The sequence below is a fragment of the Portunus trituberculatus genome, chromosome 12 (genome assembly GCF_017591435.1).
Source record: "Portunus trituberculatus isolate SZX2019 chromosome 12, ASM1759143v1, whole genome shotgun sequence".
In the NCBI taxonomy this organism is placed as follows: domain Eukaryota; kingdom Metazoa; phylum Arthropoda; class Malacostraca; order Decapoda; family Portunidae; genus Portunus; species Portunus trituberculatus.
In genome coordinates this window covers 5959340-5983038 of record NC_059266.1, presented here as the reverse complement: position 1 = coordinate 5983038, position 23699 = coordinate 5959340, and the positions used below count along the sequence as shown (strand labels likewise).

General features: G+C 37.9%; 3 protein-coding genes and 1 long non-coding RNA gene across 11 annotated transcripts in view; 3 read left to right on the top strand and 1 right to left on the bottom strand.

The window, feature by feature from the left end:
- The window catches only part of LOC123502690 (kinase D-interacting substrate of 220 kDa-like), a 186705-nt gene extending 179587 nt beyond the window's left edge, over window positions 1-7118 (top strand). For 7 of the 8 annotated variants that reach the window (XM_045251877.1, XM_045251876.1, XM_045251873.1 and 4 more), the window contains 2 exons: window positions 1346-1657; window positions 5805-7118. In XM_045251877.1, the coding sequence (XP_045107812.1) occupies window positions 1346-1657; window positions 5805-5992 (500 nt within the window). In that variant the 3' untranslated portion in view covers window positions 5993-7118. The remainder of the gene's footprint in view (window positions 1-1345; window positions 1658-5804) is intronic. The other variant, XM_045251875.1, reaches the window with a different exon arrangement.
- Window positions 7119-9853: 2735 nt separating this feature from the next.
- LOC123502691 (serine/threonine-protein phosphatase 4 regulatory subunit 2-like) lies at window positions 9854-16699 on the top strand. Its single transcript, XM_045251880.1, has 3 exons — window positions 9854-10098; window positions 14937-15055; window positions 16570-16699. The coding sequence occupies exons 1-3, from the start codon at window positions 9958-9960 to the stop codon at window positions 16586-16588; spliced, it is 279 nt and encodes a 92-aa protein (XP_045107815.1). The 5' UTR covers window positions 9854-9957; the 3' UTR covers window positions 16589-16699.
- Window positions 16570-19075, top strand: LOC123502692. Its single transcript, XM_045251881.1, has 3 exons — window positions 16570-16762; window positions 17357-17504; window positions 17677-19075. Exons 2-3 carry the CDS (start codon window positions 17496-17498, stop codon window positions 18211-18213), a joined length of 546 nt encoding a protein of 181 aa, XP_045107816.1. The 5' UTR covers window positions 16570-16762; window positions 17357-17495; the 3' UTR covers window positions 18214-19075.
- An 817-nt stretch (window positions 19076-19892) lies between these two features.
- On the bottom strand, window positions 19893-20604 carry LOC123502539. The gene is made up of 3 exons (XR_006674160.1): window positions 20199-20604; window positions 19979-20122; window positions 19893-19942 (listed from the first exon to the last, which is right to left on the bottom strand). It is a non-coding gene; the product is annotated as an uncharacterized LOC123502539 (long non-coding RNA).
- Window positions 20605-23699: the final 3095 nt, after the last annotated feature.

Below are 23699 nucleotides of genomic sequence, written 5' to 3'. Positions count from 1 at the left end.
TGGCCTCTGTTTGAACCTCTCCTTGTATCTTTTCCTGATTACCAACTACTACTTTTTACTGCTGTTCTTTTCACTGCTTGCTGTTCCTCATTGCCCCACTGCCTGGCACCCGGTGTGCAGCCTGGCCACGACACACGACGCATGACACAAGACTGAGATTGTGACATGTACAACTTTGCATCTCCTGTTATCTTGTCCAGTGTTCATCAGTCACTCACTTGCATTAGCTCCTTCACTGCTATTGCTGGAAACTGTTTGCATGGATACACAGGAAAGAAATAGGAGGTTAATTTAATTTTTTGCAGGTTACAGGTGTATTTGAGAGAGTGTAGTACAAATATAATTGTCCAGAATGCTTTAAATGATGATAGGAAATGTTACTCTGCAGTGAAAGAGTTTATGAATTTGATTTTAAACAGGGAATGCTTATACAACAATGATCACTTTTATTATTATTACCATTATTATTATTATCATCTATACTGCTTGTTCTTTTTTCTCTCTCATTCAGTTTTCATATTTTTTCCTGCAAGTTTGAAAGTTATTGCAGATTTTATTGGAGGGATACATGAAACACAGTGATACATTGTGCTGTGTGCCTCTGTTTTGTCTGTGTTGATGCTCTTTGATTATTTACGTGTCCAGTCTGTGACATGGAAGAGCCCCGTGAGGTGGCTGCCGCTGAGATGCAGACTCTTGTGTTCCCGTGATTGCAAACATTGAAAGTTGCCGATTTGCACTGCTTGTGTTGATGTTTGTTGCTTGTTGGCGGTTCTTTTTTTTTTTATGCAGGAGAGATGACAGCCAAGGGCAACAAAATATTAAAAGAAAAGGCCCACTTGAGTGCCGGTTCCCTAAAAGAAAATAAATGTCGTGATACCTCCCTCTTGATACCTCACTTGGCACACACTTCACTCAGGATGCTGGTGTTTAATCAGCCTCATCTTACAAATTTTTTTTTATGCGAGAGGGGAAGCCATCCAAGGGCAACAATAAATAAAAAAAAGACCCACTTGATTGCCAGTTCCCTTGATGATTAGTAGAGTTAGATAAACGTCTGGGACAAGTGAAGGCATCTCTTTCAAAATTTACCTAAAGTAATTCCCAGCTTGACACACTCCCTCAAGCTGAGCTGACCTAACCTAACGTATCAGAGGAAGGGAAAGCTTTGGTGAAATGACGTCACTAAAACATTCACAACTCCAAAATAAAACCGTAAAAAAAGCAAACCGCACAACACCACCTGGAGACAAACAAATATACAAACAAACATCAACAAGCACCAAGCAAATCGACTGCTTCCCAAATGACCCTGTGGACCTGACCTCACATGACCTCTCTGTAGGCTCAAGCCGCACCTCGTCAATGCTGAGCAGTAGTGGTGGCGTCAGCAGCGGCAAGGAGAGGGACGATGCACACAACTCAATCCGCAAGACCACCAAACAAAACCTCTTGGCTAAGCAGGTACGTGGTGTGGAATTCCTCTCGCCAAGTTGTAAGTGTGACGGTGTGAGGGCACGCTGCCTCCACTGCCCCCTGCCCTCTGGTCGGGGGAGCACGAGGCGGTCTAGTGGAGGTGACGCCAGCCTCGCCACAATTACCCTCACTGGCACCACTGCGTCGGGCTCCAGCTTCATGTCCTCCATTCACAACGCAAGTACTGTTTCCATCACTGACGATGCGTTTATGTACTGAGAGAGCGTTGGGGCTAGTCTGTTTGAGCTTGTGTGTGTGTGTGTGTGTGTAAAGTGTGTTGAGTTACGGTTTTGTCTGTGTTTTTAGTGTTACTTTGCCTGTGTGTGTGTGTGTGTGTGTGTGTGTGTGTGTGTGTGTGTGTGTGTGTGTGTGTGTGTTTTGTAGTCTTTTCAAGTGTTTTTTTGTGTTTTAAGGATGATGTGTGTGTTGAGTTTGAGTTTTTGTCTTTTTTTAGTGTTACTTTGCATGTGTGTGAGTTCAGTGTGCGTTTGCTAGTGTGGCGAGTGTTTTGTGTGTTTTATGGTTTTATGCTAGGCTTTCTAGATTTCTCTGGAGTGATTGTGTGTTTTTAAATGGGTGAGCTTAAAGTTTTATGTGTGTGTGTGAGGTTTTTTGAGTTTTTGAAGCCTTTTTAGTGGAGTGTTTTGTGTGTTGAAGTGTCAAGTGTGTGCATGTGTTAGTGTGTTTACTTTGTTTGTCTGTTTTGAATTGCTACTTGGAACATTTGAGCGCTTGTACGTGTGTGTGTGTGTGTGTGTGTGTGTGTGTGTGTGTGTGTGTGTGTGTGTGTGTGTGTGTGTGTGTGTGTGTGTGTGCATCTGTGTGTTGTTTTAAATTTCCCTACAACTTCCCAATTCATTCCCTGGCTTATGACTGTGTTCCAGCACCTGTTAATGAGTCTCTTCACCTGTCATGCACTTTTTACTCAGCACAGTCAGTCATGCAGTCACTTCATTCAGTAGTGTTAGTGACTTTTTAGTGTTGTGACTTGTTAATGCACCTTATGAGGATCAATTAGTCAAAACTCTTATGGTTTCTTGTATAAAATTTTAGGAAAGTATATTTTGACCTCAGATTTATTTTTTCCACTTAAATTTTTATGATTTTATTAAGGTATCAGTGTGTGTGTGTGTGTGTGTGTGTGTGTGTGTGTGTTCTCAAGTTTCATTAGAGTTTTAGAGGCTTCAATGTAATATAATTGTCATAGAGAGAAAGAGAAAGAAAGAAAAAGTGTGTGTGTGTGTGTGTGTGTGTGTGTGTGTGTGTGTGTGTGCATGTGTGTGTATGTACGTACGTCCCAGTTACCTCCTCCTTAATGTGTACACAGACTAGAGTACTTTATCCACTCAGCTCAGTACAGTACATAAATCAGGTGCCAATATTCAGGTCTGCCATAGTGCAAGTCATCACCGGTGTTGCCAAGTGGCCAGTGAGAGTTCCCAGGACCACACGTCACTTGTTGGTGTTGTCATTAGGGTGTTGTTGTGTTACGGTGACAAACTAGTGGTGTTGTGGTGTTTTTACGGTGTTGTGGTGGTGATCTGGTGGTGTTGCAGTGGTGTGGTGGTGTTTTAATGGTGTTGTGGTGGTGGTCTGGTGGTGTTAAGGTGGTGTTGTGGTATTTTTTTGGTGTTTTAGTGGTGATCTGGTGTGGTGAGGGTATTTTTGGTGGTGTTACAGTGGTGTTAGGGTGTGTATGGTGGTGTAGTGGTGTTGATGACAATCTGGTGCTCTTATGGTGTTGTGGGGGGTGTTATGGTGTGATTAGAGTCTTGTGGTGGTGTTACGATGGTGTTGCAGTGACGTGCTGATGATGCTAGTGCGTTATGGTGTTGTGGTGACAATCTGGTGGTGTTATGGTGGTGATGAGGGTGTCTGTGGTGGTGTTACAGTGGTGTGGTGGTGTTGAGGGAAGGTCTGTGGTGTTGTGGTGATGAATGGATTTAAACAAGTCTTGCTTTATACATTGCAACCTTCACTAAGTCATATTAGGTTAAAAAATTTGTGCAAGTCTTATAATTGTTATTTTTCCCTTTGTTAATTAATTTTTAGGCTCTTTTTTATATACATTACATAATTATATTCTTTTTTTTTTTTAGTTTTTGTTATCTAGTATTATTTTATCCATGTAAATTTCCAGTTTCTTATATATTTTTTTTTTACTATATTTTTTTCTTTTTTGTCTTAGTAATGTGCTGTGATGTAAATTTTCTTTAGTTTTGTATGTATAGTTTTTTCTCTTTTTGTAGCTTTTTTGTATATAAGAATTCTTTGCTATTTTTTTTATTTTTCATCCCCTTCTTTTTTTTTTTTTTTTTCTTATTTCTTGGCAGCATCCTTTTATATTTGTGTTCCAATGTAATCTAGTCTCTTGTCATTTTATTCCCTCTTTTTATGTTCATGTGTAATAATTTTTAGTTCAGTGTGTGTTCCTTTTATTTGTTTCATATGCATATCTTGAGTATTTTGCATTTTTTGGCCTTTCTTTCTCATGTCTTTTATATTTTTCAGTATAAGAAAATGAGTAATCTTCCTTATTTTTATCATTTGTTTTCATTTTCTACAAGTCTTGCCATTTTGATTTGCCATACCTATTGTTTTATCTTTTTTTTTAACTTCCTTCAATTTTTTCACATTTCACTCATTAAACTGAAAATGAATTACCAACAAATATATTTTCCACAAGTTTGTCTTCTTATCTTCACAAAATTTGGCAAGAATCAACTTATTTTAGTACATTAACCTTCCATTTTCCTTGTGTCCTTAATTTTCTATTCCAAACAATCAACAAGAACCAAATAATTTTTATACACCAATCAGTTACCATTGTTTGTTTCCATTATTTCCCCCACAAATACCAAACAAGAACCAATTTAGCATATTGAATGATTTTCTGCCTTGTTTGTTTGGCTTCCTTTTATCCTGCATTGCCTGAGAGTATTGTATTAAATCTCTATTGTATACTGTAGCTGATGCATGTGTTTGTGCATGTTTATCCTTGCATTGTGTATATTGTATGCTGTATGCTGTTGTAGATGCTGCCTATGTAGACCTGTAGCTTGTATTTACCAAACCCCTGTAGCCGTGCCTTTCATACAATATACGGTTCCATCTCAATGTTCTGTAGTTTGTTCATGCTTCTAGTCTGCCGGCTGATCCTTCAAGGTAAGTCTTCAGATTTTGTACAATTTTCTACGGTGTGAGTTTTAGTGTGTATTTCTTTTTCTTTTTCTTTTCTTTATTTTTTTTTGTTAACATGGATTCTTCTTTCTCTCTCTCTCTCTCTCTCTCTTTCTCTTTCTCTCTCTCTCTCAACAAATTCAATAGTCTGCCTTATATAACTTTCTAATGTGTTCATGTTACAAATAATTCCACAGATGCTTTTTTTTTTGCTACCAATGAAATGCAAGGAAAAACAAAAAGAATGACCAAAAAACAAATAAGGAAAACAACAACAAAAAAATGGTGGTGGTAGAAAAAACAAAAAGAAAATGGGAAAAAAAAATATTATGAAGACTGGAATGGAAATGGTTTAGTGGGAATGGTTTACTGGGAATGATCATGATGGGAATGCTTTTAATGGAATGAGGGAGGATGGTTATGATTCCTCCTCTTCCTCCTCTTGCGCCTCCTCCTCTTCCTCCTCCTCGTCCGCCTCTGCCTCCTACAATGGGTTATGTATACTTGTATGATTATTAATATGTATAATTGGTTTTAATTGGTGGCTTGTAGTATATTAATTGCCTACTCATCCTCCTCCTCCTCCTCCCCCCCTCCTCTTCCTCCTCTTCCTCCTCTTCCTGATCTTTTTTGGTTTTTCTTTTGGTCATTTTAATATTGTTACTTTTGCCTCCTCCTCCTCCTCCTCCTCCTCCTCCTCCTCCTCCTCCTCCTCCTCCTCCTCCTCCTCCTCCTCCTCCTCCTCCTCCTCCTCCTCCTCCTCCAAACAATGTTATCGCATCTCCTGCTTTTTATTTCACATCGCATGACAAATTAATAACCACATCAACAAGATCGCTCCTCCTCCTCCTCCTGCTTGGGTCTTCTGCATCCACAAACTACTACTACTACTACTACTACTACTACTGCTGCTACTACTACTGCTGGTGCTGCTGCTGCCACTACTACTACTACTACTACAGGATGAAAGAGACAAGCAAACAAGTGTATTATATCCAAGTCTGTCTTCCTTCGTTACTTCACTACAACACACACACACACACACACACACACACACACACACACACACACACACACACACACACACACACACACACACACACACACACAATGCCTCAAATCTTATACTCCTTGGCTGGCTTCATCAGACTTCTCTTGGGGAGGATGTGAGCAGCAACAGTGGAGAGGAGGACCAGAACCTCCACCACCACCTCCACCAGCACCTCCACCACTACCTTCGGGACCCAGAAGACCCCCCCACCTCACCCTCTGCCCCCCCTGCATCCCATTACTGGCTGTAGAGACTGGAAAGAGAGACAAGAGAGATAAGAGATAACTTTGCGTCAGTGGTTCCAGTATGTCATTTACCGAGAGACTAGATGAGTTTGTGACCTTGAAAGAGATGAGAGAGACAATAGAGAGAGATTTTAAGAGACCCAGAGAACGTTGGAACATGTTTTTGGGTTCTTGGGACCCAAAAAATATCAGAAAAGGACCAAAAAGACAGATTTAAAGACCCAGAACCATTGTAACGTTTTTTTGGGCTCTGATGATGAAAAAAAGACTAGAAAAGAACCAAAAGAGAGAGATTTAAAGACACAGAAATGCTGGAACATGTTTTTTTTGGTTTCTTGTGACCAAAAAAGACCAGAAAAGGGACCAGAAAAGACCTCATTCCTTCGTCACTGGACCACAGGAACACCACAGACCATATTTATATCTTGTGTCTTCATTACCAGAGAAAAAAATGGGGTGTTTGTTTATATCTGGCTACAGTGATTGCTTTGTTCCTTTCCCGGTGAACAGAACTTTGCACCAGTGTTTGTTCTGCAGAGAGAGAGAGAGAGAGAGAGAGAGAGAGAGAGAGAGAGAGAGAGAGAGAGAGAGAGAACAGAAAGTGGTTTACTCGTAGACCATTCTTCCCCCAGAGACTAGAGAGAAAAAAAGTGACATTTAGAGAGAGAGAGAGAGAGAGAGAGTTAACATTCCATCTTCACTTCTTAGAGGTGGAGGAGATATTGTGATAAAAGCAATATTAGATAACGATAGGAGATAGATGGATAGATAAATAGAAGAGAGGCGATTAGCGTGTCTCTTCAAACCCTGTGCATTATTATCATTAGGTTGTATGTGACTTCCTCTTATCATTACCCAACCTTTGTATGTTTAGATAAGGATGTAAAGAAGAGGTGCCTCCCCTATCTTCTTTATCTTAGTTGCCTTGTACCATATACCTATTATTATTATTATTATTATTATTATTATTATTATTATTATTAGGTTTGTTAGTGCTGGTTCATGCTGGCTGTGAATGAGAGAGAGAGAGAGAGAGAGAGAGAGAGAGAGAGAGAGAGAGAGAGAGAGAGTATAGTTTCCTTCTCATTATGTATTTGGAGAAAAGTGATAAAATAGAAATAAGAGGAAAATGAAGAGAAGAAAGATAGAAGAAGAAGAAAGGAGGAGGAGGAGGAAGAAGATAGCAAGAAGAAAAGCAAGAAAGAAATATATAAAAGAAAAAGGAAGAACAAAAAAAAAAAAATGAAGATTACAACAACAACAACAACAACAACAACAACAACAACAACAACTAGGAAAAGAACAAGAAGAGTAAAAAAAAAAGAAAAATATAAGAAAAAAAAAAAACAAGAATGAAAAGAAAAAAAGAATGAAAACAAATACCTTCCTTAATGTAACCACCTAACCTAACCTAACCCCTCCCCCCCATCTCCCCTCTCCCCTCTCCCATGTCCCCTCTCTCTCTAACCTTCCCTTTCCCCTTTTTCCCTCTCCCCTCTCCCATGTCCCCTCTCTCTCTAACCTTCCCTTTCCTCTTCTTCTCCTCCCTCTCTCCCCTCTCCCCCCTTCCTTCTCACCTGTCCCCTCTCCCTAACCTTCCCTTTCCCTCTCCTTCCCCTCCCTTCCTCTCCCCTCTCCCATGTCCCCTCTTAACCTTCTCCCCCTCCCTCTCCCCTCTCCCTCTCCTTTACCTAACCTTCCCCATCCCCATCTCCCCCCTCCCCCCCCAACACAGTTACCATGATACATAGTTGTCTGCCGCTGAACTGTGATACAAGCCAATACTTAATTAATACTGTAGTAACTTTCTCTCATTTATAAGTAATAGTAATAATTTTAACTTGTTTGTATATAAATTTTTACTAAGTTTTATTTTCTGTATTCCCACTTTTTTTTATTTATTTATTTTTATTTTGTGTTGTTTTCTTTAAATTTGCTGTTTTTTTCATTATTTTGTTGTTGTTTCCCCTTCTGTGTGTTTTTCTTCCTTTTTATGTTTTTTTCATTGGTACTATTATTTTATCATTTTCTTTAAAGTTGCAATATTTTTTTCCTTTTTCTTTTCTATTTTCTTTCTTTTTTTGTTGTTTTAGTTACCCCCTGTTTGTGCTTCATTTGTTTTGTTTTTCCTTTTTGTTTTTCCTTTTCTGTTTTTTGTCAATCTTGATGTTGTAGTAGTTATAATTTGATCATTTTTAACTTTTTTTTTTATTTTATTTTATTTATTTGTTTTAGTTCCCCCTGTTTGTGCTTCATTAATTTTTATATCCCGTTTTTTGTTCAGTTTTTGTAAATTTTAAGGTTGTAGTAGTTATTATTTTATCCTTTCTAAGCTGCCTGTTTTTTTTTTATAATTTATCTATTTGTTTATTTATTTTTTATGCTCCTTCCCCTTTTGTTTGTGCTTCATTAATTTCTATCTCCTTTTTTTTTTTTTTTGTTTGTCTTTATATTTTTATCCCCGTGTTTGTGCTTCATTCATTTCTATTTTTTTTTTTTTGTTTATTTGTTTATTTATATTCCTGCCCTTTTATTGTGCTTCATTCATTTCTCTCCCTTTTTTTCTCTTTTTTTTTTGTTTATTTATATTTTTGACCCCTCTTTTTTGTGCTTCATTTATTTCTATCTCCCTTTTTTTGTTTATTTGTCTATTTATATCCCGTCCCCTGTTTGTGCTTCATTAATTTCTATCTTTTTTCTTTTTTCTTTTGTTTATTCAATTATTTATCCACCCCCGTTTTTGTGCTTCATTCATTTCTATCTCTTTTTTCTTTTTTCTTTTGTTTTTTTATTATTTCCCCCCCCTGTTTGTGCTTCATTTATTTCTATCTCTTTTTTTCCTCTTTTTTTTCCTGTTTGTGCTTCATCTGTGGTAGTGAAGCGTGTGTAGTGGAGATAGTCAATGGTAGTGGCTATGCTGTGCTGTGTAGTGGTGATCATGTTACCTAATTAATTATTACTATTACTACTACTACTATTATTATTATTACTATTACTATTACTACTACTACTATTACTATTACTATTATTATTATTATTATTATTTTCTGGTGAACTGTCCGTAATAAAACTTTTTTTTTTGTTGTGTTTGTTTGAATTTTCTCTTATTTTTATTTGTTTCCTTCGTAATGTTTTTTTTTACTTTTTTTTCCATTTTTTACTTTTTTTTTTTTTTTGTAATTTTCTTTTTTTTTTTTTTTTCTCATTTTTGTTTAAATATTTTCCTTCCTAATATGTCTATTTGTTTTGTTTACTTTTTATTTTTTCATTTTTTGCAGATATTTTTTTTTGTTTTGCTTTTTATATTTTTTTTTCTCTGTTTTATTCCTACATATTGTATTTCTTTTATTTTATTTATTGTGTTTCCCTTTTTATTTCTTTCCTCATGTTCCTACCTCCTTGTTTCCCTTTCCCAAAATTCATGTATGATTAAATTTTTTTTTTATACATTTGTAACTCAAATAAAAAAAAGGTAAAAATAGAAATAGTAATTAAAAATGGTGATGAAAATTAGAATAATGACCGAAGGAAAAAAAAAAAAGATGATGGAAATAAAGATAGTAATGATAATAATGGTGATGATTAGAACAGTGACCGAAGGAAAAAAAAAAAAAAAGATGATGGAAATAAAGATAATAATGATAATGGTGACCGAATCATTATTTTTAGACCCATTTTTTCATTATAGTAGATAGCATGCATGAAAATGATGATAGTAATAATGATAAGAAAGAATAATATAAACGACTATTATTATTATTATTATTATTATTATTATTATCCCTATCATCATCATCATCATCATTATTATTATTATACCATTATTTTTTAAGTCTATTTCTACCCTTCTTTATTTACCTATTTTTGTATATCCACCCTTATTTATTTACCTATTAATTGATGTTACCTGCCTACACATTTATTTCTCCCATACCCCATTACCCCATCACCCCATTACCTCACCCTCCCCATTTCTCTCCCCATTAAAAGCAAGGAGAGTGGGGAATGGGAAGAGGAATAGGAGGAAAGAGGGAGGGGAGGAGAGCGGCCAGGAAAGAGGAGGAGGAGGAAGAGGAACAAGAGGAAGAGGAGGAAGACTCGCAACTCTTGCCCAAAATGATCATTCCAAAAATTGTCATTCAACAGGTAAATTAAAAAAAGAGACGAAGGAAAATGAAAATAAAATAAAGGAAAGACGTGAAAAGGGGAATAAAATATGTAGGTAGGGAAATAAAAGATGAGGGAAGGAAAATGGAAGGAAAAAAAATATGAGGGAATTGAAACCGTGAGGAAGGGGAAATATTGGATAAAAAGGAAAAGATAAGAAAAAAGAAGGAAAATGAAATGGAAAAGAAAAAAAATGTAGGTAGGGAAATAAATAAAAGATGAGGGAAAGAAAATGGAAGGAAGAAAAGGAAAAGTATGAAGGAATTGAAAACGTGAGGAAGGGAAAATATTAAAAAAAAAAAGTTAAAGGAGGAAAAAATGAAAAAAAAATATTGTGAAAGGGAAAATAAGTTTAGGAATTAATATTGAAACGTAGAAAGAAGAATAGAAATGAAGGAAAATGAGGAAAACACAGGAAACAATAAATAGGAGGAAAAAGGGGAAAACGCATAAGAGGTAAGAGGAAAAGAGGGAAAGAATAAGTTGATAAAAGGAAAGAAAAGGAAGAAAAGAATATATGGACCATTATTATTATTATTATTATTATTATTATTATTATTATTATTATTATTATTAGATATGAAAGGTAAGTAGATGAAATTAAAGATAGTAGTAGTAGTAGTAGTAGTAGTAAATGTAAAAGATAAAAGATAGTGAACAAGGAAAACAAACAATGAATAAACAAATAAATAGACAAAAACGAAGTGGAATATCAGAAAGAGAGAGAGAGAGAGAGAGAGAGAGAGGATGGATGGAAGGAAAAAGAAAAGAGACAAACGTAAAACAAAATTAAAAAAGATAATTTAAAGGGACATAAAGTAGAAGGCCAAGAGAGAGAGAGAGAGAGAGAGAGTAAACAAACAAGAGAAAGAATTGTGAAAAAAAATACAAGAAATTGAGAAAAAAATGTATATAACCTTTCATATTTTTTGTATACATGAATGAACGTAAATAGAGAGAGAGAGAGAGAGAGAGAGAGAGAGAGAGAGAGAGAGATGAAAATGCCCATATTCAGACACACTTTCCTCGCCGCACCGTCAGTATTGTCAAAGGGGTCTAGTTGAAGTGACACGGGCTTTTAAGGGTGTTTCTATGATTCTACTGACACCTTCACTATTATCTAAGGGGTCTAGTTGAAGTGACACGGGTTTACGGGTTTTTAAGGGTGTTTCTGTGATTCTAATGACACGTTAACAAGTTTCCTGCATTATCAAAGGGGTCTAGTTGAAGTGACACGGGTTTACGGGTTTTTAAGAGTGTTTCTGTGATTCTAGTGACATGTTAACAAGTTTCCTGCATTATCAAAGGGGTCTAGTTGAAGTGACACGGGTTTACGGGTTTTTAAGGGTGTTTCTGTGATCCTAGTGACATGTTAACAAGTTTCCTGCATCAACAGGACAAATACTCTTTATAACGCGGCTAATCGTCTCTGTGGTGTTTGGAAATGGCCGCGGTGAGAGAGGGAAGCGTTTCTGAATATGGCACTTAGAGAGATAGATTGATAGATAGAAAAATTGAGAAAATAGAATAAAGAATACGACACCACAAATTTCCTACAACAAAGAAAGAAAAGAGAATGAAGAGTAAATAGATAAATTGATAAAATGAACTAATGAATAAGCAAGACAAATTAAAACAAATATTACTTAAAGAAAAAAGAGAGAGAAAAAAAATGATGATAAAAAAAGGTAATTAGGTATATAGATAGATTATAAAGATACCGCCACTACTACTACTACTACTACTACTACTACTACTACTACTACTACTACTACTACTACTACTACTACTACTACTACTACTACTACTACTACTACCACCACCACCACTACTACTACTACTACTACTACTACTACTACTACTACCACTTTGGAAACGTGTTTTAGGGAGATGAACGGGACTATTGTGGTAGTGGTGGTGGTGAGGGGGTCAAGGAGGGGAGGTCACGCGCAGAGAGAGAGAGAGAGAGAGAGAGAGAGAGAGAGAGAGAGATTCATTGTTGTTTTCTCGTTTGCCTCAATGTTGTGTGACCTTGAAATTCTTACTTCTTGCTCTTCTGTCTGTCTGTCTGTCTGTCTGTCTGTCTGTCTGTCTGTCTGTCTGTCTGTCTATCTATCTATCTATCTATCTGTCTGTCTGTCTGTCTGTCTGTCTGTCTGTCTGTCTGTCTGTCTGTCTGTCTGTCTGTCTATCTATCTATCTATCTATCTATCTATCTATCTATCTATCTATCTATCTATCTATCTATCTGTCTGTCTGTCTGTCTGTCTGTCTGTCTGTCTGTCTGTCTCTCTCTCTCTCTCTCTCTCTCTCTCTCTCTCTCTCTCTCTCTCTCTCTCTCTCTCTCTCTCTCTCTCTCTCTCTCTCTCTCTGTGTGTGTGTGTGTGTGTGTGTGTGTGTGTGTGTCTGGAGGAAAGAAGATAGGAAGGAAGAAAGAAAAATTAGGAAGAGTAAGAGAGAGAGAACGAAAACAGAAGTGAAGAAGAAGGAAGGTATGAAAGAAGGAATGAAGGAAAGAAGGAGAAAAAGTAGAGGAATTATGGAGGAATGGAGAAAGAGAGAGAAAAAAAAGTGGAGGAGAGGATAGAAAAGAAGAAGGATTGGGAGAGACGAATGAAGGAAGAAGAGAGAGAAAGAATAGTGAATTAGGAAGAGAGGAAAAGTTGTGGAAAAGGAGAGATGATGGAAGGAGAAAGAAAAGAAGAGAGAGAGAGAGAGAGAGAGAGAGAGAGAGAGAGAGAGAGAGAGAGAGAGAGAGAGAGAGAGAGAGAGAGAGAAACACGCTCATTACGAAAAAAATATCATCTCTAGTATTTATTTATTTGTTTATTTATTTATATTTTCTAATTCACAACTTTTTTATTTATTTATTTATTTATTTATTTATTTATTTACGAGTTAACATTTTTAAAAGCCGGAAAAATGCATGAAAAGTACAAGAAAATAGAAAGAAATAGAGAAAAAATAAGAGAAGAGAAAGAAATTGAAAGAAATAAAAGATAAAATAAAGAAATAAGAAATAAATAAAAAAAAAAAAAAAAAGGAATCACGAAAGATGAATAGATAAAAGAATAAATAGACGAAAAATACATAGATAGAAAATAAATAGATGAAAAATAGATAAATAAAAAATGAATAGATAAAAATAGGTGGATAAAGATAAATAGATGAAAAATAGATAGATAAATAAGAAAGAAAAAAAATAACGTGAGAAAAATGAACAATGAACAGGTAAAACGTTGCAAAATTACCTGAGAGAAAAGCAATTAACATCTTACCTGCGCTGTCTTGACCTTCACACCTGCACACCTCACGCCACACCTGTCCTTGGCCCGCAGGTGTGGTGGTGGTGGTAGTGGTGGTGGTTAGGTTAAAGGTAAGGTTAGATTGGTTAAGTTAGGTTAGGATAGGGTAGGGTAGGGTAGGGTAGAGTAGGGTAGGTTTGGTTAGGATAGGGTAGGGGTAGGATAGGGTAGGGTAGGGTAGGGTAGGGTAGAGTATGGCAGGGTAAGGTAGGATAGCCTGAACACTAACGAGAGAGAGAGAGAGAGAGAGAGAGAGAGAGAGAGAGAGAGAGAGAGAGAGAGTGTGTGTAATAAATGAATAAACAAAAGTAACGTGCAAAAAAGACAAGGAATTAAGAACACATGAATGATGTTCTTTTACATTTGTGTATAGATGAATAAAGGCAGGTTCACACGTAACAATTTGCGATTGAAATTATAAGTCGGTAGAGACTGGAAAAACAAGTAGTAAAATAAGACCAACATGTTGGTTTTCTTCAGTCGATTTGCGACTTTATTTGCGTTGTGACGTCATGGAGTAAGGTTTGGAAATATGGTCTCCAGGTGCAGAGATGTTAGAGTTGGTGAGGGAAAGGAACACATCTGAGATCCCAGAAATGAATTATACAGTAAAATAAAAAGCTTCTGCAAATCGTTGTTGTTGTTGTTGTTGTTGTTGAGGAGGAGGAGGAAGTAGCTGCCACTTTCCAAGCAGTGCTTCTCTCAGTGCAGGGTGTTGCTGGAGGTCAGGACTGAAGACTTGTCAGGATTTAATTTGATTGCAATTGTGCATAGTCCTCTTAAGATTAACAATTTCCTTATGAGAAATTTAAGCTAATTTACTCTAAGTATAATCTCTGAAGTTATTGGTTGGGTGTAGGATACAACCTTACCGGTCATAGACTCATCAACTAATTAATGAAACAATATCCCCTTTTGTTACAACTACATAGTATCATGTTGGAGGTGAATGATAACTGCAAGGGAGCATCACGGTGGGTGAAAGCCTCTCATTGGGAGATTACAAATTATTGGTCAGGTTAGTTTACCCTCTGGTTAGTTTACCTACTGTAGACACAGCTCTCCCTTTACGGTAGTTACAAATTATTAGGTTATTTCCTTGACAATTGTCAATGTAATAAATAACACCAATTAAAACATCAGCATCGTCACTGGAGGAAGACATCTTGGCGGAAAGCTGTTTGTTTACACTCACTTCCCGCCAAGGCGCCAACTAGTCGATACTTTCCAGTCGCTATGTGTGACGTGTTCCGACTAGAACTGTCGATACTTCTAGCGACTTGTAATTTCAGTCGCAAATTGGTACGTGTGAACCCGCCTTAAAGAATCAGTCAATCCAGCCCCTTCAGTTAATTCTTTTTTTTTTTTTCAATGTAAGAGTGAAGACCGGCCAAGGCCAACAAAAACTTATTAAAAAAAATGACCCACTGAGATGCCAGTCCCCGAACAAACTAAATAGGAAATAAAGAGAAGGGCGACTCCGAGGATGATACAGGAGTCATTTTGTTTCAGGTGACGATGGAGGAACAGCTGATCTTCGGGGCGTTGCAGACCCTCAACGAGGAGGCGTGTGAGGACGTGTTGGAGGAGCAGGAGAAGAGAGGAGACACCCCTCATCGTGCCCCCCATTGGTGTGTGTGTGTGTGTGTGTGTGTGTGTGTGTGTGTGTGTGTGTGTGTGTGTGTGTGTGTGTGTTAGTACCTATCTATCTCCCTTTCTATATCTATTTATCTGTTTAGCTCTTTTTTTTTTTTTTTTTGTGTGTGTGTGTGTGTGTGTTTCTACTTCTCTCTTCATTCTTTCTATTTATCTGTGTTTAGCTGTGTGTGTGTGTGTGTGTGTGTGTGTGTGTGTGTGTGTGTGTGTGTAAATATCAATCAATCAGTCAGTATATTTATCTGTATGTGTGTGTTTCTGTGTGTTTTCATTTTTTTCTTTGTTTTCTTTCCTTTTCTTTTTCTTTTTTCTATATTTGTATTTGTGGGGAGTTGAATGAATGAATGAAGGAAGGAAGGAAAGAAGAAAGAAAGAAGGAAAAGCGGTGAAAAGAGTAAATAAACAGGAAAGGAAAGGAAATGAGAAAATTGAAAGAGTAGAATGAAAGATGGAAGAGAGAGAGAGAGAGAGAGAGAGAGAGAGAGAGAGAGAGAGAGAGAGAGAGAGCGTGTGTAACCGGAGTCTTGCGTGCGTGCATGTGTGTGTGTGTGTGTGTGTGTGTGTGTGTGTGTGTGTGTGTGTGTGTGTGTGTGCGTGCGTGCGTGCGTCTTTGAGTGATATATGAGAGTAAGAGAAGAAAGAAAAAACAAAAAATAAAAAAATAGTGATGTGACCTTTCTTATTGAGGTCAGCTGGTGATCCTGTGACCTTGGCGTGCCTTTCTCCTTCATTTGTCTCTTCTTTCTTGCTTTTCTCTTCTTTCTTTTTCTTTTTCTTTTATTTTTCCTCATTTCTTTACGATTTATTTATTTTTGTTATTTTTTTTCAGTATTTTGTTTTATCTCCTTTTTTATTTCTCTTTCATTTCTCTTTTGTCTACTTTTTCTTATCCTTCCACTCTTTTATTTCCTTCATCTCCTCTTCCTCTTCCTCCACTCTTGACACTTCTTTCTCTCCTCACTCTTTACTCTCTTCTCATCATAATCTTTTTCTTTTCCTCCTCTTTCTTTTACTTTCCTCCTCCACCTCCTCTTCCTCACCACAATCCTGACCTTTCTTTCTCCTCTCTCTACAATTTCTACTTTTCTTCCACTTCTTTCTACCTCCCTCCTGTTCTTCTTCATCCATCTTTTACTTTCCTCCACTCTCCTTCACTTCTTCCTTCTCTCACCACAATTTATACCACTCTGTCTCCTCTCTCCACTTTTCCTCCACTTTTCTCTAGTTCCTGTTCTTCCTCCTCCATCCTTTACTCTCCACCTCTTACTCTTACCACAATTTCTTCTCCTCCACCTCTTTACTTCCTTCCTATTCCTTCTCTTTTATCCATCCTTTCCATCCACCTTCTCCCACCACAATTTCTCTTCCTCCACCTCTCTTGTACTTCCATCCTCCTTCTCCTATTCCTCTTCCCGTTTATCATACCTCTCCTTGTTTTCCTCCTATTCCTCCTCCTCTTAACCTCCTTTCACTCCTTTATCTCCCCCAGGCGAGGGCGGAGAGGGTGAGGGCAGCGCGGGCGGGGGCGTGGTGAAGGATCTGGAGGTGGTATACTTGCAGTCCTCCCCGCTGGTGTCCCACAAGGTAGTGACGGCGCCCACCTCTGATCAGGAGTCTACCGCCCCTTCTGTTGCCTCCTCCAGCTTCTCCCCTTACAAGTCTAATAACGCCTCGCTGTCCAGGTGAGAGAGAGAGAGAGAGAGAGAGAGTTGTAGAGAAGGAGAGGGAAGTGGAGAAATGAAGAAGGGAGAAAAGGAAAGAAAGGAGGAAGGTGGAGAGGAAGAAAGATGGAAGAAGATAATGAGAGAGAGAGAGAGAGAGAGAGAGAGAGAGAGAGAGAGAGAGAGAGAGAGATTGTTTGATGCTGCCGTAGTAATGTTGTATAATTGTCATGTCTGTAGTGGTGATAGAGGTGGTGGTGGTGGTGGTGGTGGTTAGGTTAGATTATTGTTATTGATTTATTGTTCATTGTATCTTTTTTTCTTTCTTTTTTCCTTTTTTTAGGGGGGGTCATCGCGCCCATCTTTCATTAATACCAATTACAAATATTAATTCTCATGTTTTTTTTTCCTTTTTCCTTTCTTTTTCTTTTTCTCTTCCTTCACTTCTTCTTTTCTTCCTTTTCTCCCTTCCTTTCTACCTTTCTTTATTTCTTCCTTCCTTCTTTCCTTCCTTCCTTCCTTCCTTTTTTTTTTTTTTCTTCCCGTCTCTTATTTTTCTTCCCTCGCTCTCTTCCTTCATATCTCCTCCTCCTCCTTCTCCTCCTCCGTCTCTAGGGCCTCCTCCATCCGTTGCTCCTCCAGCCCCGCCTCCCCCAAGCACAGCCTCACGGAGCGCCCCCCAGGACTCCCCCAGGGCAAGAAGGAGGAGGGGATAGCCTCGCCCCGCCCCGACAAGCAGCGAGACCTCTCCCCGATGAGACGGGTGAGAGAGAGAGAGAGAGAGAGAGAGAGAGAGAGAGAGAGAGATTATTTTTGTGGCAGGGAATTTTTTCTTTTATATGACAATCCTAACACGTCTCTCTCTCTTCTCTCTCTCTCTCTCTCTCTCTCTCTCTCTCTCTCTCTCTCTCTCTCTCTCTCTCTCTCTCCTGCAGCAGTCGTCAGCCTCCGCCACTTCATCACCACTACGTAAAGAAAGACCACAGTCACTCGTTCTGGAGGGCACCAAGCTGACCGCCTCGAGTCCCGCCACGCCGCACACTGACCTACCCCCATCTGGCACTCCTTCCCTTATTTCCCTCCCTGACGTCCCTGAAGCGGCCGTCAAGCACGTGTCCCTCACTGAACAGCTCTCCGCCACGTCCCTGGAGAAACTGAGGAGACTGAAACACCGTCTACACCGCGCCTTGGGTTCACATGAAGTGGTCACAAGGGATTCAAGTGAGGAAGCAGAGACATCACCGCTAGTTCTCGCCACCCCGCCAGTCACCTCCCCCTCTACGCTCCCCTCCCCAATGCTCCACACCCCTGACTCCCCTAATGCGATGTTCAATGCTAACCACTTCTCTCAGGACCCCTACAGTCGCCCACACACGCCTCTACTTCGTCAGGATGCGTTAGATCCGTCGCCCACTATGTCTCAGATTACTATTAAAAGCTCCTCACCCTCCGACCGTGAAACACCTGTCTGACACACCCAGGCCCCCCCGCCCCAGCTGCCCCCGCTCCCGCACCCTGGGGAGTGGGGCATCTGGGGCAGGTGAGCTGGGGCTAAAACAGGCTAAAAAAAGACCTATTTATTCCTTGTTATGTTTTTTTTTTTTTTTCATGAAATTGGTGTTTTAGTAAGGTTATTTTTCGTTTCTTGTTTTATTTCGTTTTTTTTTTTTTTTTTTCAGTTTAAAGGTGAAATTTGGAATGGTCGAAGTTAAAGATTGGATTTCAACACCTACTGTACATACGAAAGTCATTTTAAGATCAAGGTCAACTTATGTAAAATTTTAAGGTCACGCTAAGGTCAATTTATAAGATTTTTTAAAGGTCATTTAATTTTCTTTTTCTTTTTTCAAGGTCACTCAAATTATTGTCTGTTTTAGCCTCATTTCAATCTCACTTTTTGAAAACCCTACCCTTTAACACACACACACACACACACACACACACACACACACACACACACACACACACACACACACACACACACACACACACACACACACACACAAAGAGGACGGGAGTAATTTTAAGGAAGTTTTATGTGTTTTAAGGACAATATTGGTGCCTGGGTAGTGATTTAAGGCCGCAGTGTACATAGAGGGCGCGCCACAAGGCCTGGCTCTGAGTAGGCATTGCTGGGGAACACTGTAAGATATGACCATTTGGTGTTGCGTACAGCATTTTTTGAAAGACATTTTTTTAGGATAAATGTTTGCGAAATGGCGTGTTTTTTTTTTTTTTTTTTCTAGGTAGTGTTTAATTAACTCCTTCACCACTGGGATACATTTTTACCTTGAGATTTATGTACGATTAGACCATTTTATTGACATTAGGAAGAGTCTATGGAGGTCAGAAGATTAATGGTCTAGAGTCTTCACTATTTTAATCCCTTCAATACTGGGACACATTTTTACCTTGAGATTTGTGTACGATTAGATCATTTTTATTGACATTAGGAAGGGTTTATGGATGTCAGAAGATTAATGGTCTAGAGTCTTCACTATTTTAATCCCCCACATGAGTTTCTGAAGTTGTATAGAATCACCAAATAGTAGACAGAGTGAAATATGGAAACGCGTCCTGGTACTGAAGGGGTTAAAGGGACAGTGAAGTTATATGTGTGATTATTTAAAGGATTGGTGTCTTTAGGTGGTCATTTGCAAAGGACTGACGTTCTTAGTGGTGACATTTTAAGAAACTATAATTTTTAAGTGAATTAGATCAAGAAAGCCATATTTAGGTGATAAATATTAAGAGTTACATTTTTTTAGGTAATGAATGTTTAAAGGAACCACAATTTTAGGTGATTTTAATAAAGAAACCAGGATTTTTAGGTATTGAGTCGTAAAGAACAAATTATTAGATGATAAGTAAAGGAAGAAGAAAATTTTTAGGTGATAAATGTTAAGGAAACCACAATTAATTTTTTAAGGTAACATAAGAAAATTGCAGTTTTAGGTGAATAGTGAATGAGGAAAGACGGTTTTGTAGGTGACAAGTAGCAAGGAAACCATGATTTTTAGGCAATAGGTAATAAAAGGACGAGATTTTTATAGCCGATGAAATAAAGGAACATCAGTTTTTGGATAACTACACACGAACACAGGAAACAAGGGAAGTTGCCAGAAGCCACATAGGCCTACACGTGGCAAACCCTCTTTAAGCCTACACACCTATTTCCACCCATCACCCATATCCATGAACCTGTCAACTCTCCAAAGCTCTCTCCTATCCATGAACCTGTCAACTCTCCAAAGCTCTCTCCTATCCATGAACCTGTCAACTCTCCAAAGCTCTCTCCTATCCATGAACCTGTCAACTCTCCAAAGCTCTCTCCTATCCACGAACCTGTCAACTCTCCAAAGCTCTCTCCTATCCATGAACCTGTCAATTCTCAAAGCTCCCTATTGACTCAGCACTAAGAACAACCTATCCAGACCAATCATCCCTATCCTTGGACCTGTCAACTCTCAAAGCTCCCTATTGACTCAGCACTAAGAACAACCTATCCATCACTCCTATCCATTAACCTGTCAACTCTCAAAGCTCCCTATTAATTCAGCACTAACAACCACCTATTCAGACCTATATCCCCTATCCTTGGACCTGTCAACTCTCAAAACTCCCTGTTAATTCAGCACTAACAACCTGCTTACACTAACAACCTAATTACCAAGTCCATTCCAGTCACCCAACAGTCGATTTGATAGTCACTTTCTTCCTGTCTCTGAATTCTAACTTGTTCAAATTTCAACTCATCATTTCTTGCTCGATCCTGATGACCTTGAGAATATCGCTTACGTCACCCTTGTTAATGTCCTACGTCACTCTTGTTTCCTTCGTCATCTTTGTTTTCTATGTCATCTTTGTTTTCTTCGTCACCCTTGTTTCCTTCGTCATCCTTGTTTTCCTACGTCACCCTTGTTTTCTTCGTCACCCTTGTTTTTCGTCACCCTTGTTTTCTACGTCATCCTTGTTTTCTTCGTCACCCTTGTTTCCTTCGTCATCCTTGTTTCCTTCGTCATCCTTGTTTTCTTCGTCACCCTTGTTTTTTTTGTCATCCTTGTTAATGTCCTACGTCACCCTTGTTTTCTTCGTCATCCTTGTTTCTTCGTCATCCTTGTTATGTCCTACGTCACCCTTGTTCCTACGTCACCCTTGTTATGTCTCCTATACCACTTAAAAACCTCTATCAGGCCCCCTCTTAACCTTTCTAAAGGGTGTGAATTTTAAAGCTTCAGTTTCATTTTTTAAGGAACACCCCTCAATCCCTGTATCCTTTTAGTCATCTTTCGTAGGGACATTAAATTATCCTACGCCTTTCTAAAGAATATAAATTTAAAAGCTTCAGTCTCGTTTTGAAAAGGAACGCCCCTCATCCTCTTTCATAGTGACTAGATTATCCTACGCCTTTCTAAAGAGTATAAATTTAAAAGCCTCGGTCTCGTTTTGTAAGGATCACCCGTCATCCCATGTATCCTTTTAGTCATCTCTTTGTAGTTAGACTTAGACCTGTATCCTTCCTGTAATGTGGGGACCAGAACAGCACAGCACAGCATAATCTAGATGAGCTCTCACTATCGCCAATAATAACTATAATATCACTTCAAGACTTAAACGTTTAAGATTCACAAAGAGGAATCCTAATAATTTGCTTTTGTCTGAGTCTCCACGCGCTGACGGAGATTGGAGCGAACTTAAAGGAATGAGTCTTAGGGAACAGAGATCAATGTAATTTTCCTTTTTTTTTTTTTTAAGTAAGGGGAAAACTGGCCAAGGACAAGAACGAGGGAACAAAAAGCCTCGTTAACAAAAAAACAAAAAGCTATAAATAAAGAACGTCATTTTTTGAGGTGACGAATCTTAAAAGTAGCATGATTGTTTAAGGTAATATTTTCTAAAGGAACGCAAGACTAATTTAATCTGAAAAGAAAAGAATATAATTGTCTTATTTTAGGTGTTAGTATTATAAAGGAACATAATCTTTTGATACATTTTAAAAGGAATCTACAACTTAGTGATAGCTCTCTGAGAAACAACCTGTACATAACTCACTGTACGCCTTTAAGCAACTCTTTTTAAGGTGGCACAAGGAATTTTAAGGGGAAGGAGTGACTTGTATATAGACTAATGTATGGCCTTTCAGGTACTTTTATTAGATATAGGTGTTGATAGGGTGAAAATATAAGAATAGGATGATAAAAGTCCATATTCGGAATTTATGGTGAGAAAGACGATTTGAATGTTTTTTTTTTTATAGTGAGAACAGGACTGAAACTCAAGCTTTTACTGAGAAAGAGGATTAGGAATATGGTTAGTGGTGTTGATAGGGTGAAATTACAAGATTAGGGTGATACTAGTGTCAGAATTCGGAATATTGGGATAAAAAACTGAATCTACGTTTTAAGTAGGATCGGAACTCAAGCTTTGGGTGAGAAAGGAGATTAGAAATAAGGTTAAGAGTGTTAATAGGGTGAAAATACAAGGTTAGAACGATATGAAATGGGATTCTAAGTTACAAGATGAGAAAGAGTGTTTGATCCTTTCTAGAGTGAGAATACTATTATAAAACAAGATTGGGTGAGAAAGGGGGTTGAAATTAGAGTTAAGGGTGTTGATAGAGTGATGTGTGACAGCATTCAGAGTTTTTAGGTGAAGAAAAGTTTGGATTCTAATGTTAAGGGTGGAAAAGAGGATCAGATGCCATGTTAAAAGGGATAGATGGTGAAGGAATTTTTTTTAAGACAATTTAGCTGGTTATAAAAAAAAAAGACTAATTCATTTATAGTATTGTACATATAAGAATATTCATAGATTTACCTGTATGTATTGAAGATGACGATGATGATGATGATGATGATGAGATGGTGGTGATGGTGATGGTGGTGGTGGTGGTGATGGTGATGGTGATGGTGATGACAAGAGTTACTACCTACACAGTTATTGTTTATTTGTTGTGATGAATGTATCGTCTATTTATTTAACTTTGTACTGTGCTTTCAGATTCGTTCGTGAATTATATATATGTTGTTATTATTTAGTTCCAGATTCGTTTTTGTCTTTTTTGTCATTTATTCTTTAAGTTGTGTGGTGATAGTTCTGTTACGTTCAGTCTTAATGATAACACAGGCTGAAATAAAAGTAGAGATAGTTGTGAAAGTACGTATTACAATTGCAAAGAAAAAAAATGTAATTGTAAGAAAAACAGAACCTATAGCTATGAATATATACACAAATACATACAATGATATACACAAAAATACGTACATGTAATGAGTAGATATAAGTGAAGAGAATTAATGGCAACACGAAATGGTGGCAGTGGTGGGATGGTAGTAATGATTTAATAGGCCTACTAAAAATACAAACTTATTTATTCATTTTTTTTTATGTAAGAGGAGAAACTGGCCAAGGACAAGAAAAAAGATAAAAAAAGGCCTATTTAATTGCCAGCTCCCTTAGAGATCAATGTCTAAAACTAGAAAAAAAAAAGGTAAAGCAAAGAACTCGTCAAATGTAATGTAATCGAGAAATCCTTACATATTGAACCTTCTTGATTAATAGAATGGATAGTCAGGATAGAACACAAAAAAAAACGAATCATGTCAAGATTAACCTAACGCTCCAGCTCTTCTTGTTTCCTGGTTCCCCCTTCGCAGTTAGTTTAGATTTGGTTATCATATTGTCAGTCACACATGTCAACTGGCAAACTCTGGAACTCCCTGTCTGCTTCTGTATTTCCACCTTCCTTCGACTTGACTCCTTTTAAGAGGGAGGTTTCAAGACATTTGTCCCACACTTTTGGCTAACTCTACTATTCTTTTAGGGAACTGGCAATCAAGTGGGCTTTTTTTTTTTTTTTTTTTGTTACCCTTGGTCAGCTTTCTCTTCTATAAAAAAAGAAAAGAAAAAGACAAAGAGGTGTGAAGGGGGAGCTGGGACACAAATAGAGATGGAAAGT